The following is a 15,222-nucleotide window of genomic DNA, read 5'->3' on the forward strand; positions in this document are numbered from 1 at the left end:
GCGGCACTGGATGCAGCCCAAGGTCGCTATGCCGCTGAAATCGTAGACATATCGAAGAAATTCAAGGCCCAGTGGATGTCCGTGCGCCCCCGAGATCGTCCCAAGCGATTGCTGTCTCTTCGCAACATCCGCGTGTCGAGGCCGCTGGTCGACGCGTGCGACTTCCAGGCCGTGCTCGAGTTCGAAGACAGGCATCCAGAGCTCTTCGTCGGCGCGGACGTGGTCCCGCCGCATCGCGACGACACGATCGATCCGATGAACATCATCCCGCAGATCGACGCGGTCAACAGGCTCGCGTGTCATCCGCAGCACGGTCCCGAGTTCAGACGCATCCAAGCGCCGTTGCACGAAGAACACATGGCGGCTGTAAAGCGTGGCGACGAGACCAATCGATTTACGATCCACCCAGATAGCCTCGAGCAGCGTCCCGTGGCCGTGGCGACTTTCGAGAGAGCTCGACCGGGACATCGACCGCGTCGTCATCGCCGCGCGGCGTAGGTTTTCCGGGGAAGATCTCGCGGGGCTGCTTCGACGATCTAAACCGACGATTCCTGGAACGGCCCGACGCGGTGATGGTCGTGTGCCCGTGCTGCGCCAGGATGAACGAAACAGACACGTCGTGTCGGGAAATTACCTTTGTCAAGAGAGACCCGACGATTCCCTGGACGTCCGTCGACCTGTTGGACGTAGCCGCCGATGATCTCGTTCACAGATCTATCGCGCAAAATTGGGCCATGACCGCTTGCGGCACTTACTCGCTCGTTATGGAGCGAGAACGCGCTGGCAAGCAATGGAAATTCGTCCTGTGGAAATCCGTCGGTTATGACATCTTCCCGTCCTGTGCAACCTGTGGCTCGCGCCCCGAAAAGAGCGGCCCAGCGCATCAGCACCAGCTCTGTGCTGGCTGCGAGCGGGTCTTCTAAGCCGCGCGGCGTCCCCGTCCTTTGCTTCTTTCGGCGGGCGGCGACCGCCCCGTTTCTTTAGGCAGCAAAGCCTGCCAACGCAAGGCGTGGCCCCGGCACAAGCCCCACTGCGTCGCCCGCCGCGTCCTTCGGCAGGACGCGTCGCCCGAGGACCCCGCGGGCACGCCGGACGTCGACGTCGCGTCGCGCCCCGAGGACGAGACGCCCGGGATCCCCGTCGAGATGACGACGTCGCGCCCCGAGGACGAGACGTCCTCGCCCGCGTCGGAGGAGCCCTACGCGGCCGCCAAGGGCGACCGCGTCGTCGTCATCTCGACGGGGATCGCGGGCGTCGTCCGGAATGTGACGCCCTACGGCTGGGTCAACGTCTACATGGACACCACCACCGACGAACGCAGCCTCGAAAAATGGAATGGTATCGAAAGCTACGGTTTCCAAAGCTACCCCCACGCGCAGCTCAGGCCCGAGACCGCGGCGGAGCGCGCCGAGGCCGCGGCGATTCGGAAGCGCGCCCTGGCGGAAGCCTATCACATCATCGAGCTTTGAGCCGAACTAACCTAGTCGGCCCGCTCCGCCGGTGTCGCGTTAGCCGGCCCCGACGACGGGTCCGCGCGGTGTCCTAGACGTTGTTCGCCGCGCGGTACTCGCCGGCGATGAACGGCGGCGCGTTGGCCTCGCCGGCTATCCGGAGGAGCTCGTTGTACTTGTTTGCGTGCTCGAGGCCGCCGAGCCCCCCGGCCTTGAACTGGCCCGAGCGGACGCCGACGGCGAAGTGCGCCGCGAACGCGTCGTCGCTCTCGGGCCGCGCGGTCTCCGCCGAGACGACGACGCCCCAGCCCTTGGACCGCGCGGCCTTGACGAGGTCGATGGCCCCGGAAACGGTCTTGCCCTTGCTCAGCGTCAGGCAGAGCGTGTTGATCGTCTTCTGCTCGTCGTACTTGTCGATGTCGTCCGTGTTCTCGCAGACGACGTCGCCGACGAGCTGGAGCGTGCACGCGTCGTCGCCGCCGAGGGGCGCCAGCCGTAAGATCATGTCGTCCGGGTTCTCGCCGTCGACGTCCGTGGGCTCCGCGGCCCGCGCCGCCTCGAGGTCGAGGCGCTCCTTCAGCTTCAAAAACGCGAAGATGTCCTTGGAGAGGAACGGGTCCTCGAGGCCGATGACCGGGTAGTTGAGCAGCAGGTCGAAGTACGCCTCGACCATCTCGTCCGCCGACTTGGGCGGCGGCGGCGTCTCCAGACCCTCGAAGTGGGCCAAATCATAGACCGTCGTCTCCTCCTCGTCCTCGTGCTGCTTCGCGTACGCGGGCGCGCCGACGTCGACCGCGATCTTCACGCTCTCCTCCGCGGACGCGAGCTTGATGGCCTCGTGGACGACCTTGACGGCGTCGCCGGGCGTCGCCACCTCGACGGCGTAGCCGCCCCGCGTGCCCAGGCCCGGCTTCGGCAGGCCCGCGGCCGCGCAGGCCTCGGGGATCCGCCGGAACACGGACGCGCAGACCTCGAGCGCGTCCTCGAGCGACCGCGCGGCGACGGGCACGACGGACACCTCCTCGAAGGGGCAGCTCGTCGACGTGCCGTAGGAGCCGCCGTTGACGACGGCGACCGTGGGCATGGGCAGCACGCCGCCCGCCGACGCGGCCAAAGCGGCGACGTGCTCGTGGACCTCGAGCCCGCCGTGGCGCGCGGCCGCCTTGCAGCACGCCACGGACAGCGCGAGGACCGCGTTCGCCGGCGCGTCCTCGCCCAGGAGCAGGGCGTCGATGGCCTCCATGTTCGTCACGTCGACGTTGACGAGCTTGTCGGCGAGCACGGCCTTGACGCTGTCCGCGGCCTTCTTGAGCCCGAAGCCGCCGTGGCGGTCCTCGTCGTCGTCGAAGGGGCCGAGGCCGGAGATGGCCCGGAACTTGCCCTGCTGCGTCTCGACCTCGACCTCGAGGGCGGGCGTGCCGTGGCCGTTCAACACCTCCGTCGCGCGCACGGCCGTGATCGAGTTCGCCGTCTCGCTGCTCCGCAGCAGGCTCTGGCCGAGCTTCACGTAGGGGTCGGCGGGGCGCGTCTTGACGATGTTGTTGACGACGTCGTTGAGCGTCGTCTCCAAGCCGTGCTCCTGCATGTAGGTCTCGATGATCTGCCGCTCGTTCTCGAGCTGCTTGTCCGCCATCGTGCCGAGGCGGGCAGCTTAATCGTTGCGCTGCGAGGGGTAAGGGCGACCTCAACAACAGTCCAGCGCAAACTGCTTTCAGCGATCGACCTCGGGTATGGCTGCGACCATCGATGACGAGAACGACACGTGGAGCGACGCCGAGGAGGCGGACAGCGAGCCCCAGATCGCCGCCGTGACGGATGTGTCGCGCCTCTTCGCCACCGCCGAGGAGGCTCTGGCCTTCGACGCGTCCCGGGGCTTCGACCTCGCCGCCGTCGCGCGGGCGGCGCGCGTCGACTTCTACGGCGCCGTCAAGCTGCTCAACTACGCGCGCGGGTTCGTCGCGAGCGGCTCCGGCCTGGGCTGGGGCCCCGAGGCCGCCGCGGCGCTCAACGCCGAGCTCTCCGACGAGAGCGCGTGGCGGTCGGACCACTTCCTCAAGCCGGCGCTCGAGCCCGACGAGCTGCTCCACCGCCTCGAGGACGTGCTGGCCCTCGAGGACGAGGCGCCGGAGTCGGACCGCGCCGCCGCGCTCCGGGGCGAGATCGAGGCCGTGCAGCGGCGCTACGAGGCCGCGGCGGCCAAGGTCCGCGACGCGTCGAAGTTCGACGGCGGCCGCTTCGCCGAGGCGCCCGTCGACGCGAGCGCGCCCCTCGAGGCGCGCCTCGAGGCCGAGCTCGCCGCCGCGAAGGAGCGGCTCATCGCCATGGAGACGCTCGCGCTCTAAGAACTCTCGACCGCCGTCTCACGCGCACGGGCGCGCGCAGTAGGCGCGCCCGTCTTCGAAGAGCGCGGCGGCGTCCGCCTCGTCGCGGTCGTAGTGGAGCTCGACGAAGAGGGGCGCGCCGGCGCGCGCGCCGTCGTCGACGGACACGCGGGACGCGTTGCGCCGGAGCGCGCTCGTCCAGTCGTCGGCGTCGGACACGACGGCTGCGGACAGGACGCCCGAGCCGGCGACGTAGCGATGTCGGTCGCCCGGCCGGTCCGAGAAGTTCCGCGCGGCGCGCACGTTGTCGACGACGGCCGCGACGGCCCTCAGCAGCGCCGGGTGCCCCGGCTTCGGCGCCGCGAGGAAGCCCGGCCAGAGCGAGCCGTCGGCGTCGGTGACGACTTGGAGCCGCTTGTGCCAGCCGCCGCGAGCGCGGCTGGCGACGACGAGGTCGTCGACGGATCCCGCCAAATGGAGCCGCGCGTCGACGAACCAGCCGCCGCAGGCCCAGAGCGCGGCGTAGCGCCAGAGCTCCGCCCGGAACGCGCGCGGCCGCAGCCGCGCCAGGGCGCCGGCGAAGCCCCGCGCGCCGGCGCCCGCGAGGAGCGCGCCGAGGCCCGCCGCGCTTCGCCGCATCGCGGCGTCGTCGACGGCGTGGAACCTGAACCACTCCGGCCAGCCGTCGCCGAGCGGCGCGTCGCCGTCGCCGAGCGGCGCGTCGCGGTCGCCGAGCGGCGCGTCGACTGCCGCGACGACGGAGAAGACGTTGACGTCGCCCTTGGCGCGCGGCGGGCAGACAGCGCGCGGGTCCGGCTTCGGCGGCGCGTTTTGCAAGTTCCATTTTGCGACAGGCACGCGAAGCAGCTCTTGCGGGACCTGCTGGGACGCGACGACGGGCAGCCACACGAGCGCCGCGAGGCATCTCATGAGGTCACCAAGTGTCGACCGCCGTCTTACGCGCACGGGCTCGCGCCGCGAGGCATCTCATGAGGTCACCAACACCACCGCTGCGAGGCAGCCCATCAGGATCCCATCGGGCCGACCGAGATGGCCGACCGATCGGACATGTTGAAGTTCAAACTCGCATTTCGAATAAAGATGGCTGCCCGCCGGACGCGATGATCGTCGTGGAACGCTAGCCATGAGTGGCGAGAAGAAGTTCATCTGGGACGAGCTCGACGGCGAGGCCGAGCACCCGCCGTCGCGGGGCGCGTCGCGGGCCGAGCGCCGCGCGCGCGGTGCCGCCCCGGTGCGCGGCGGTGCCGCCGGGGACGCCGCGAGCGGCGGCGCGTCGTCGTCGGCGCGCTACGTCTGGGACGAGGCGCTCGACGACGACGCAACTACGCCGGCGCCGGCGCCCCGCGCCGGTGCCCGGGCCGGCGACGCGGAGACCTTCGAGGCCGTGCAGCGGCAGCTGAACGTGCTCCACGGCGAGCTCGCCGAGGCGCGCGACCTCGTGCGGACGCGGCGCCTCGAGCTCAAGCACGCGCGCGAGGACCGCGCCGCCGAGGTCGCGGCCGTCAAGGCCGAGTGGGACGCGAAGCTCGAGGCGCAGCGCGTCGAGCACGCGGCCGCGCTGAAGAAGCAGGAGGACCTCAAGGCCACCCTCAAGGACGACGTGGCCAAGCTCGAGCGCCGCCGCCGCGACCTCCGGTCCGTCATCGACCGCGCCGACGGGCTCCGGGAGCAGCGCGTCGCCGCGGCGCGGGAGGCTGGGCGGCGCGATTTGGAAAAGCAGATGGCCGAGTGGAAGGCCGCGGAGCAAAAGGAGCTCGAGGCCGTCGTCGAGAAGCGGCGCGCGGGCATCAAGGCCAAGGTCATCAAGGCGCTCGAGCCCGAGGTGCACCGCCTCATCTCCGCGAACCGCGACGACCTCGCGAAGAAGGAGCGGGAGCTCGAGGAGGAGCTCGAGCGGGAGCGGCGGACGATCCTCGCGGAGCACGAGATCGTCCTCCGGCAGGAGCAGCAGAAAGCCGACGCGCAGATGGAGCAGCAGCTCAGCGACCTGCGCGAGGAGAACACGAAGAAGCTCAAGGCGAAGCAGGAGGCCCACGACGCGGACCTGCGCAAGCTCTGGGACGAGCACAAGGCCGCGCTCGAGGCGGAGCGGAAAGCGCACGAGGTCGAGTGCGACCGCCTCAAGCAGCGGCGCCAGGTCGAGGAGGCGGAGTTGAAGCGCGAGGAGCACATCAAGACCGCGGAGCTCGTCGTCGAGCACGAGCGGCACCTGCAGCTCGACCGCGAGAAGGTCGAGGCCGAGGAACGCGAGGCGCAGGCCGCGTACGAGCGCGAGCGCGCGGCCTACCAGGCCAAGTTCCTCGCGGAGCAGGAGGCGGCGAAGCCGGCGAAGATCGACAAGCTCGTCGCGCCCATCAGGGCCAAGTACGACGCGGAGCTCGCGGAGGTCCTCAAGCGGCTCGAGGCCGACGCGCAGCGCGAGCGCGACGCCTTCTCCGCGAAGCTCGAGGCCAAGACGGCGGACCTCGAGGCGAAGCACGCCGACGCCATCACGAAGATGAAGGAGCAGAACGCGGCGGCCATGGCCCAATACATGGCCGTCGCGGCCGAGGAGGCGAAGCTCCGCGACGAGTGCGAAACCGTCAACCGCAACACCGCGCGCCTCGTCGCGGAGACGGAGGCCCTGGAGCAGGAGGTCGCCGAGTCGTCGGGCAAGAAGGCCGACATGACGCGCCAGCACGAGCTCAAGGTCGAGGCGCTCGACAAGCAGTTCGAGAAGTTGAAACGCGACAAGGAGGCCAAGATTCGAAAAGCCCACGCGGACTTCGCCGCGCTCGTCGAGAAGGAGAAGGAGATGGCGAAGCAGCACACGCACGAGCGGCGCTGCCAGCTCGACGCGCAGCACCAGGAGCTCGAGCGCATCGACGCGAAGATCGACGCGGCGCGGCGGAAAAAACTGAAGCGCAAGGAGGAGCTGCTCGCGCAGGTCGACGCGCTCCAGCGCGAGAACGCGGAGCGCGAGCGCGCGCTCGAGGACCTGCGCACGCGGCGCATGCTCTCCGAGTCCCGCGACTCGGAGCGGCCGCCGCCCGCGCCGCCCGCGCCCGCGGAAGCGGACGAGCCCAAGCCGAAACGCGCGCCGCGGCCGCCGGGCCGGCCCGAGATGGCGTTCGGCGCGCGGCGCGACCTCGGCCGGGGGCTCTCGCCGAGGGGCGGGGACGCATAGTATTTCTGGTGTGGCGTGGCGAGCCTCGCTGGGAGGCGCGCTGGAGGGAGTGCTGAGCTCGAGGCCGACGGTGACGACATGGTGACGCCGAGCTCCGGAAGCTGCAGCTGTCTCCCAGGCGTACAGGCGATAGGCCGAAGCGCTCCGTCTCGCACGCCTTTGCACGCCGCGCATCTGGCACGCCCACTCTCCCCGCGCATCGCTCGGCAATGAAGCGCGCGGCGCGACCCGGCGAGGCCAGCGACAGCGACGACAGCGACGACGAGGACGCCGCGGAGCGCCGCGCCCTCGCCGAGAGCCGCGCCGGCGGCGGCGCGCGCGCGCAGCTCGCGTCGGCGCGCGCGACGGCGGCGAGCGACCGCGCGGGCCTCGAGCGCGCGGCGAAGACGATCCTGCCCGGCGGCGCGCCCTGGCTCGAGACGCTCGTGCTCACGGCGCCGGAGCCGCTCTCCGCGGCGACGGACGACGACCTCGAGCGCGAGGTCGCGTTCTACAACATGGCGCTCGGCCTCGTCCGCGAGGGCCGCGACAAGCTCCGGGCGCTCGGCGAGCCCTACAAGCGGCCCAAGGACTTCTTCTGCGAGATGACCAAGAGCGACGGCCACATGGCCAAAGTCAAGGAGAACCTGCTCTTCCAGCAGAAGAAGATGGACGCGTTCGAGCAGCGGAAGCGGCGCCAGGCCGAGGTCAAGTACGCCAAGGCCCTCCAGGCCGAGAAGGTCGCGGAGAAGAGCGCGAAGAAGAAGGCCGAGCTCCGCGAGGTCGAGGACTGGCGCAAGGAGGCGAAGCAGCGCCGCGGCGGCGGCCTCGCGGACGGCGACGGCGACGACGGCCCGCCCCGGCCGGGCAAGAGCGGCAAGCAGAAGAACAAGGACAAGAAGTGGGGCTACGGCGGCGTCCAGAAGGGCAAGAAGAAGAGCGACGCGCGGTCCATCGACGACATGAAGAGTTTCAACCCCCAGCGCGGCAAGGCCGGGGGCAAGAAGCGCAAGGGCGGCGGCGCCAAGGGCGGCGGCGCCAAGAAGCCGCGTAAATAGGGACACGTTGTTTAGGCCTCCCCGGGCTCGGGCTCGCGGTTCTCGCGGCGGTAGTGCGGCGGCGCGTCGCGGCGGTAGGCGGGCGCCTCGCCGGGCTCGGGCTCGCGGCGGTAGACGGGCGCCTCGCCGGGCTCGGGCTCGCGGCGGTAGGTCGGCCGCCGGTCGTAGTCGCGGTCCCGGTCGTCGCGGCGCCGGTCGTAGCCGTCGTCGCGGCGGACGCGGTCGCGGCCCCGGTCGTCGTCGCGGCGCCGGTCGTAGCCGTCGTCGCGGCGGCGGTAGTCGTCGCGGCGGTCGTCGTACCGGCGGTCGCGGCCCCGGTCGCGGCTCCGCGACCGGGGCCGGTCGCGGTCGCGCCGCGCCGGCGGCGGCCGCGGCGGCGGCGGCCGCGCGCGGCCCTCGTCGCGGAGCCGTTCGCGCTCCGCGGCCTCGCCGCCCCGGCCCAGCTCGTAGCCCGGCGCGTGGCGCGGCGGCCCCCGGCCGTCGCGCTGGAGCTTGAGTTTCGCGCAGGTCTCGCGGAGCAGCTTCCAGCCCTGGAAGTCCGCGGACTCGAAGTGGCTCGCCATCCACGCGTCGTCGGCGGCGGCCGCGGCCTCGATGAGGTCGCCCGTCGTCTGGCACACCACAAAACGCTTCGTGCCCTCGCCGCCCATGCACTTGGTCTCGAGGTCGACCTTGGCCTTGCGGATCTCGTCCGCCTCGCCCATGGCGCGCATCGACTCCTCGATCTCGCCGACCTCGCCGAGCGTCTCGGATTCCTCCGTCTTGGCCCGGTAGGCCGCGTCGAGCTCGGCGATCTTCGCGACGACGTCGTCCGTGATCGTCACGTTCTTCACCTCGATCTTCTCTTTTTGGTTCGCGATGCGGCGGTCGCCCTGTTTTACCAAAGAATGGACGCAGTCGTAGAGCACGCGCTCGTAGCCGTACTTGGCCTTGGTCTCGTCGTCGAGGGCGTCGTACTGGGCCTTGAGGTTGTGGTCGACCTTCCACCGCTCGCAGTCCACGTCGTCGGGCCGGCAGTCGAGGCGCAGCGCGTAGGCGTACGCGTGCTTCACCCAGACGTCGTAGCCGTTCGCCACAAAGCCCCTGGTCTCCTTGAGCAGCTTGTAGGGGCTCAGGCCCGCCAGGTAGAGCTTGCAGACGTCCTTCTCCCAGAACTTCTTCTTCGCCTTGGACTCGAGGTCGAGGTCGCGCTCGGCGCCCATGAGCTGGTCCAGGAGCGCGCGCTGCGACGCCTTGGGGTCCGCGGACCCGAAGCCGCCCATGGGTGTTTTTCTTCGAGGCGCGGGTCGCGGTGGCGCGGCGCGGTGTGTGTGGCGGTGGGTCTTGTGACGACTCGAACGCGTCGGCCGGCGCGCGCAGCGGCGACGGCCAGGTTCGACGGCAGGCGGTGTCGCGCCAGTGTTGCAGGCACGATAACACGATGCACTCCGCCTCGCAGTGCTTGAATTTCGCTTTGAACGATGGCCGAGGCAGCCGAGGCTCCTCCGGCGAAGTCCGGCAACGGCGACCTCTTCCTGCGCCTGCAGGAGGCGGTCGCAGCGAGCGAGGCGCTGACGCGGCAGCCCGTGCCCATCGCGCCGCGGCAGCCCGTGCCCATCGCGCCGCGGCAGCCCGTGCCCATCGCGCCGCGGCAGCCCGTGCCCATCGCGCCGCGGCAGCCCGTCCCCATCGCGCCGGCGCCCATCGCGCCCGCGTTTCCGGGCGCGCCCTGGCAGCAGCACCCGCTGCAGCAGCCGCCGGCCTTCCCGAGCCCGCTGCAGCAGCAGCAGCAGCAGCAGCTGGCCTTCGCCAACTTCCTCGCGCAGCAGCAGCAGCGGCAGCAGCCCGGCCGCTTCTCGCCGCCGCCGCAGGGCTTCGCGCCGCAGGGCCGCTCCTCGCCGCCGCCGCAGGGCTTCGCGCCGCAGGGCCGCTTCTCGCCGCCGCCGCAGGGCTTCGCGCCGCAGGGCCGCTTCTCGCCGCCGCCGCAGGGCTTCGCGCCGCCGGGCCGCTTCTCGCCGCCGCCGCCGGGCTTCGCGCCGCCGCCGCGCGGCTACGCGCCCGTCGCGCCGCGGCCGGCGGCCGTCGTCGCCGCGCCGGCGGCCGTCGCCGCCCCGCCGGCGCCGGCGCCGCCGGCCGCGCGGGCGCGGTCCCGGTCGCCGCGGCCGCCCAAGGCGAAGAAGGCGGCGACGAGGCGGAAGAAACACCAGAGCCCCTACTTCGACGAGGACGACTTCGTGCCGCCCGAACGCGCGCGATTCCACGGCGACATGGACGCGTCCTTGCACGAGGAGGTGGCGCTCGACTTCGAGCTGCGGGGCGACCACCCCGTGCTCCTCGGCGCGCCCGTCGACGAGATCCTCGACAAGAACGCGGACATGCTCGAGGAGATCCACATCCTGCGCGCCCGGGCCGCGACCGCGGAGCCCGAGGAGAGGGAGCGCCTCGAGCGCCGCGCGGACGGCCTCGTCGTCGTGCTCGCGGAGTCGCTCTCCGTGCTCGGCGGCGACGAGTCGGAGATGCTCGGCTTCACCTACGCGTCCATCGAGGCGGCCATGAACGGCGCGACGCGCGCGCCCGACGGCGCCATGCGCATGCCCGACGGCGCGGCCTACGCGGACTACGCCGCGGCCATGGACGCGGCGCGCGGGGGCGCCGTGCGATAGTTAGCCCCCCGAAAGAACGGGCGCCTACTTGGCCGCGCGGACCGTGCCGTTCTTCTTGACGACCTGGGGCACCTTCGTCGCGTCGCTGTCGTCCTTGATGATGACCTCCTTCTGGCCGGACGTCGACACGACCTTGCCCTCGAAGTAGCGGATCTTGGAGCTCTCCTTGCCGTAGACGATGTTCGGCGACCGGATCGAGCTCTTCCAGCCGCCGTTCGACGGCCGCGACCCGTAGCGCTCGAGGAGCTGCTCCCGGAGCCGCGCGTCCTCGCGGTCCTTCTTGCGCTTCGCCTTGGCGGCGTCCTCGGCGCTCACGCGCTTGGCGGGGGCCTTGCGGAGGGCCGCGCGCGTCATCTCCGCGGTGCCACTGCGCGCCGCGAGCCACTCGGCCGCGGCCCTGGCGTCGCGGCCCTTGAGCTCCCAGGCCGCCGCGAAGTCGTCGTCGCCGAGGTCCTGCACCGTGGCGCCCCGGAGCAGCGCCACGACGGCGGCTCTGCGCGCCGCGGCGGCCGCGCGGCGGTGCAGGACGACGGCCGCGAGCGCGGCGGGCGCCTCGAAGGCCTTGTTCGACTCGCGGCGCTTCGCCTTCGCGACGACCCTGGCCCACTTGCGGAGCACGTGGGGCGCCATGGGCGTCTGCTCGTCGTCGTCGTCGCCCTCGCCGCCGGGGTCCGGGTGCGCCTCCTCGGGGTCGCTGCCCGCGTCGTCGCGGAGCTCGGGCACGGCGGCGCGCGCCGCGGCCACGAAATCCGCGAGGTCGCCCGCGGGGCCCGCCTTGGCGCCGTCGAGCACGCAGGCGACGGCGGCGCCCTGGAGCGCGGCGTCGCCGAGCTCCTTGAAGGCGGGCAGGAACGCGTCGAGCACCGTGGACACGTTGTCGCCGTCGCCGCCGTCGACGGAGCCGACGACGTAGTCCCACTCGTCGCGGCCGAGCGCGTCGAGGGACGCGACGAGCGACGCGCAGCCGACCCTGGCCGCCGTCTCGGCGTCGCGCGCCGCGGACGCCGCGGCCGCCTCCTCGAGCGCCCGGGCCTTTTCGAGCGTGGACTCGAGCCGCTCGCGCTCGACGCGCTTCTGCAGCTCGACGGCGCTCTCGCGCTTCGGCTCCGGCGCCTTCGCGACGGGCGCCGGCGCCTTGACGACGGGCGCCGGCGCCTTGACGACGGGCGCCGGCGCCTTCGCGGGCGGCTCCGTTTCCGCGGGCGCCTCGGGCTCCTTCTCGGGCGCGGGCGCGTCGTCGCGCGTCGCCGACGGCGCCGCCGCGTCCGCGGGCGGCGCCGGCGCCTTCTTGGGCTTCTTCTTCTTGGGCTTCTTCTTCTTCTCCGCCGCGACGGCCTGCTCGAGGTCCTCCTTGGACCGCTCGAAGTCGTCCGCGGCCGGTTCGCGCGCGTCCTCGGACGCGACGGCCGCGCGCGCGTCGGCATCCTTGGGCTTCTTGCCCTTGGCCGCGCGGTACTCCAGCACGTCGTCCATGCAGGCGTCGAGGATGGCGCGGATCTGCTCCTGGGAGTAGTCCTGGAGCGACTCCAGACACGCGAGGACGGACACGGCCGTCGAATCTTTCCGCGGCGCGACGGTGACGATGGACACGCAGCCCTTGCGGAGCATGCGGTCCTGCAGGCTCCGCTGCTCCGCGGGCTGGAGGGACCCGCGGAGGCCGTACTTGTAGACGTCCGACGGCTCGAAGAGCACCCAGCTCTCGCCGTCGGCGCCGAGCGGCGCGCGCTTTTCGCACCGGAGGAACCTGGGCAGGAACAGAGTGATTCAACGTCGCTTCATCATAAGTGGTTCGTGCGCGCGCGTTCCCGGAAAGAAAACATCCACGCTTCGAGATCGTTCCGAGAGATGATCGCTCGTCCAAAAATCAGCCAAAACGAGTGGAAAACGGCCGAGATAGGAGCCTTTGAAGTTGGGAATTTCGCTCTCTTTTCCCGCCCTGGAAGGAACGCGCCCTCGATCCACTTGGCGTGCTTCTCGCTGTAGCCGTAGGTGCGCATGGACGCGCCGACGAGGGGGCCGGACCCGGGCGGCTTGGGCTTGGGCGCGGCCTTGGGCGCGGCCTTGGGCTTTTGCGGCGCCGCGGCGGCGTCCGCGACGCCGCGGCCCGCGGCGATGCGGCCGAGGAGCGGCGCCGCGTCCGCGACGAGCGGCTCGGCGCCGGGCACGTCGTCGTCGTCGTCGGGCGTCGCGGGCCGCGGCGGCGGGCTCGCGGCCCGCGGCGGCGTCCGCGCGCGCGGCGGCGCCGCGTCGCGCTTCGGCGGCGCGGGGCTCTTGGCCCGCTTCGGCGGCGCGGGGCTCTTGGCCCGCTTCTTCTGGGCGAGCTGGGACTGGAGGGCCGCGATCTGGGCCTCGAGGGCCTTCTCCTCGTCGGTCTCGTCGTCGCCGGGCCCGTCGTCCACGGGCTCCGGCGGCGGCGCGGGCTTCTTCTTCCGCGCGAGCACGGACGTGGGCTCGGCGGGCTTCTTCGGCGCCGGCGCGGGCTTTTGCGGCGCGGGCTTTTGCGGCGCGGGCTTGGGCGCCGGCGGCTTCGCGGGCGGCCGGCCGCGCGGCTCGAGCGCCGAGGGGTCGTCGGCCTGCGTCATGAAGTCGGCGAGGTGGAGCGCGCAGCCCGGCGGCGCGCCGGCGAACTTCTCCTCGAAGCAGAGGGGCAGCCCGAGCTTCTTCGCGAGGTGGATCGTGCGGTGGAGGTCGTCGAGGGGGATGAGGTTGTGCGACACGCGGAGCTTGAGCGGCCTTCGCTTCCCGGTTCTCCCCGGCGCCGGGTAGCGGCCCGCGGCCGCCGTGACGAGGGTGTCGCACTTCGTGAGCCGGTTGTGCGACAGGTCGACGTCGGCGATGGGCTCGTCGAGGCTCTCGACGAGGTCCGCGACGCCGCGCGCGCCCTGGTCGCCGATGCGGTTCCGCGCGAGCGACAGCTTCGTGACCCGGACGAGCGTCGACACGTCCAGGAGCGCGCCGGCGATGGCGATGGCGCCGTAGTCGCCCAACGCGTTGTCGTCGAGGTGGATGGCCATGGCCAGGGGCTCGCCGAAACCCGCCGCGCGCTCGCGGACCTCGACGGTGATCGACAGCGCGACGGAGATGGCGTCCTCGTCGCGGAGCGGCGGCGACTCGCCGACGAGGCGGAGCACGACGCCGCCGGCGCCGTCGGGCGCCAGCAGCTGGCCGCCCCGCGGCGCCATGCGCGGCCGCGGCGGCGGGCCCGGGTCCGCGCGCGGCGGCGGCGGCGCCGCGTCGCGCGCGGGCCGCCGCGGCGGCGGCGGCGCGTCGTCCTCCGGGTCCCAGAGCCGCGGCGCCGCGTCCTGGTTCAGGAAGCCGCGCATGTGGACCGCCGTCGCGACGCCGGAGGCCCCGGCGCAGACGTCGCGCCGGCACGCGCGCTTCTCGGCGAGGCAGACGCCGCACCGCAGGCGCTTCGCGGCGTCCGCGAGGCACCGCCGCGCGTCGCGGACGCCGTTGCGCTCCAGGTTCAGCCAGAGCGGCCAGCCCCGGCGCCGCGCGTCGCCGCCGACGGGGTAGACGGCGTGGGCCGCCTCGAGGAGCGTCGCGACGCCGCGGTCCGTGACGCGATTGTCGCTGAGGTGGAGCTCCTCCATGGGCTTGCGCTGGGTCTGCAGCAGCTCCGCGAGGGCCGCCGCGCCGCCGTCGCCGACGCGGTTCTTGTAGAGCCGCAGGTCGCGCACGTAGGCGACGTCGCGGAGCGACGCGAGCGCGTCGACGAGGCCGCGGACGCCGTCGTCCGCGACGTCGCCGCCCTGGAGGTCCAGGCGCAGCTCGAAGAGCGTGCCCGTCGTCGGCAGGCGCGCCGTCTCCCGCTTCTTCGTGACCTCCTCGACGATGCGCTCGGCGAGGTTCGCCAGCTCGTCGTCCCGGAGCGGCGGGTCCAATTCCGCGACGCGGAGCCACAGCCGCGCGCCGTCGCCCCGGAACAGGGGCCGGTGCGGGTTCGGCCGGGAGAAGCGCGCGCCGGCGGCGTAGCCCCGGGCGCTGGCGCCGCCGGAGGCCGGCGCCTGCGACGCGGGGCCCCGCGGCAGCGACGCGAACGTGTCGCGCCGCCGCGCCGCGTCGAGGACCGCGCGCGCGCCGCGGCCCGTCACGGCCGGGTTCCCGCCGAGGCGCACCTCGCCGACGGGGTGCTTCGCCTTCTCGAGCAGCTCCGCGACGCGCAGGGCGCCCTCGTCGGAGATGCGGTTGTTGTGGAGGAGGAGGCTCTTGATCCGCGCGATGCCCGACGTGAGCAGCAGCGTGGTGACGAGCGCGGAGCAGCCCCGGTCGCCGATGGCGTTGTCCTGGAGCTTGATGTTCACCTCGAGGAGCGCGGACCGGTTCCGCATGAGGGTCACCTCCTGGAAGCGCCGCCGGAGCTCGTCGAGGAGTGTCGATGCCATGTGCTTGCAGTCGCCGTCGCTCAGGTTCCGGTCGCTCAGGTTCAGGGTCAGGGCGTGGGCCATGGCGCCGTCGAGCGTCAGGAGCTGCCCCCCGCGCTCCGCGGCGACCTTGTCGCGCACCATGACCTTCGTCGACGCCATGGTTCGCCGCGCACTAGTCGACTTCTGTGTGGCGCCCGAGAGCTGGCCGGCCAGA

The 15,222-nt window shown here is 72.4% G+C and overlaps 4 protein-coding genes across 4 annotated transcripts; 2 read left to right on the forward strand and 2 right to left on the reverse strand.

The window, feature by feature from the left end:
* Positions 1 to 1,596: 1,596 nt before the first annotated feature.
* AURANDRAFT_11394 (hypothetical protein) lies at positions 1,597 to 2,913 on the reverse strand (the record flags this gene model as incomplete). Its single annotated transcript, XM_009038807.1, has 2 exons — positions 1,597 to 1,905; positions 1,981 to 2,913. Coding segments are annotated over 2 exons (1,242 nt in total), but the record flags the coding sequence as incomplete, so codon positions are not given.
* A 2,003-nt stretch (positions 2,914 to 4,916) lies between these two features.
* AURANDRAFT_64254 (hypothetical protein) lies at positions 4,917 to 6,959 on the forward strand (the record flags this gene model as incomplete). Its single annotated transcript, XM_009038725.1, has 1 exon — positions 4,917 to 6,959. The coding sequence occupies one exon, from the start codon at positions 4,917 to 4,919 to the stop codon at positions 6,957 to 6,959; it is 2,043 nt and encodes a 680-aa protein (XP_009036973.1).
* A 209-nt stretch (positions 6,960 to 7,168) lies between these two features.
* On the forward strand, positions 7,169 to 7,996 carry AURANDRAFT_26344 (hypothetical protein; the record flags this gene model as incomplete). The annotated part of the gene is made up of 1 exon (XM_009038726.1): positions 7,169 to 7,996. The coding sequence occupies one exon, from the start codon at positions 7,169 to 7,171 to the stop codon at positions 7,994 to 7,996; it is 828 nt and encodes a 275-aa protein (XP_009036974.1).
* A 2,666-nt stretch (positions 7,997 to 10,662) lies between these two features.
* Positions 10,663 to 15,167, reverse strand: AURANDRAFT_64255 (hypothetical protein; the record flags this gene model as incomplete). The annotated part of the gene is made up of 2 exons (XM_009038806.1): positions 10,663 to 12,382; positions 12,586 to 15,167. The coding sequence occupies 2 exons, from the start codon at positions 15,165 to 15,167 to the stop codon at positions 10,663 to 10,665; spliced, it is 4,302 nt and encodes a 1,433-aa protein (XP_009037054.1).
* Positions 15,168 to 15,222: the final 55 nt, after the last annotated feature.

Source organism: Aureococcus anophagefferens (genome assembly GCF_000186865.1).
Source record: "Aureococcus anophagefferens unplaced genomic scaffold AURANscaffold_9, whole genome shotgun sequence".
Classification (NCBI taxonomy): Eukaryota; class Pelagophyceae; order Pelagomonadales; family Pelagomonadaceae; genus Aureococcus; species Aureococcus anophagefferens.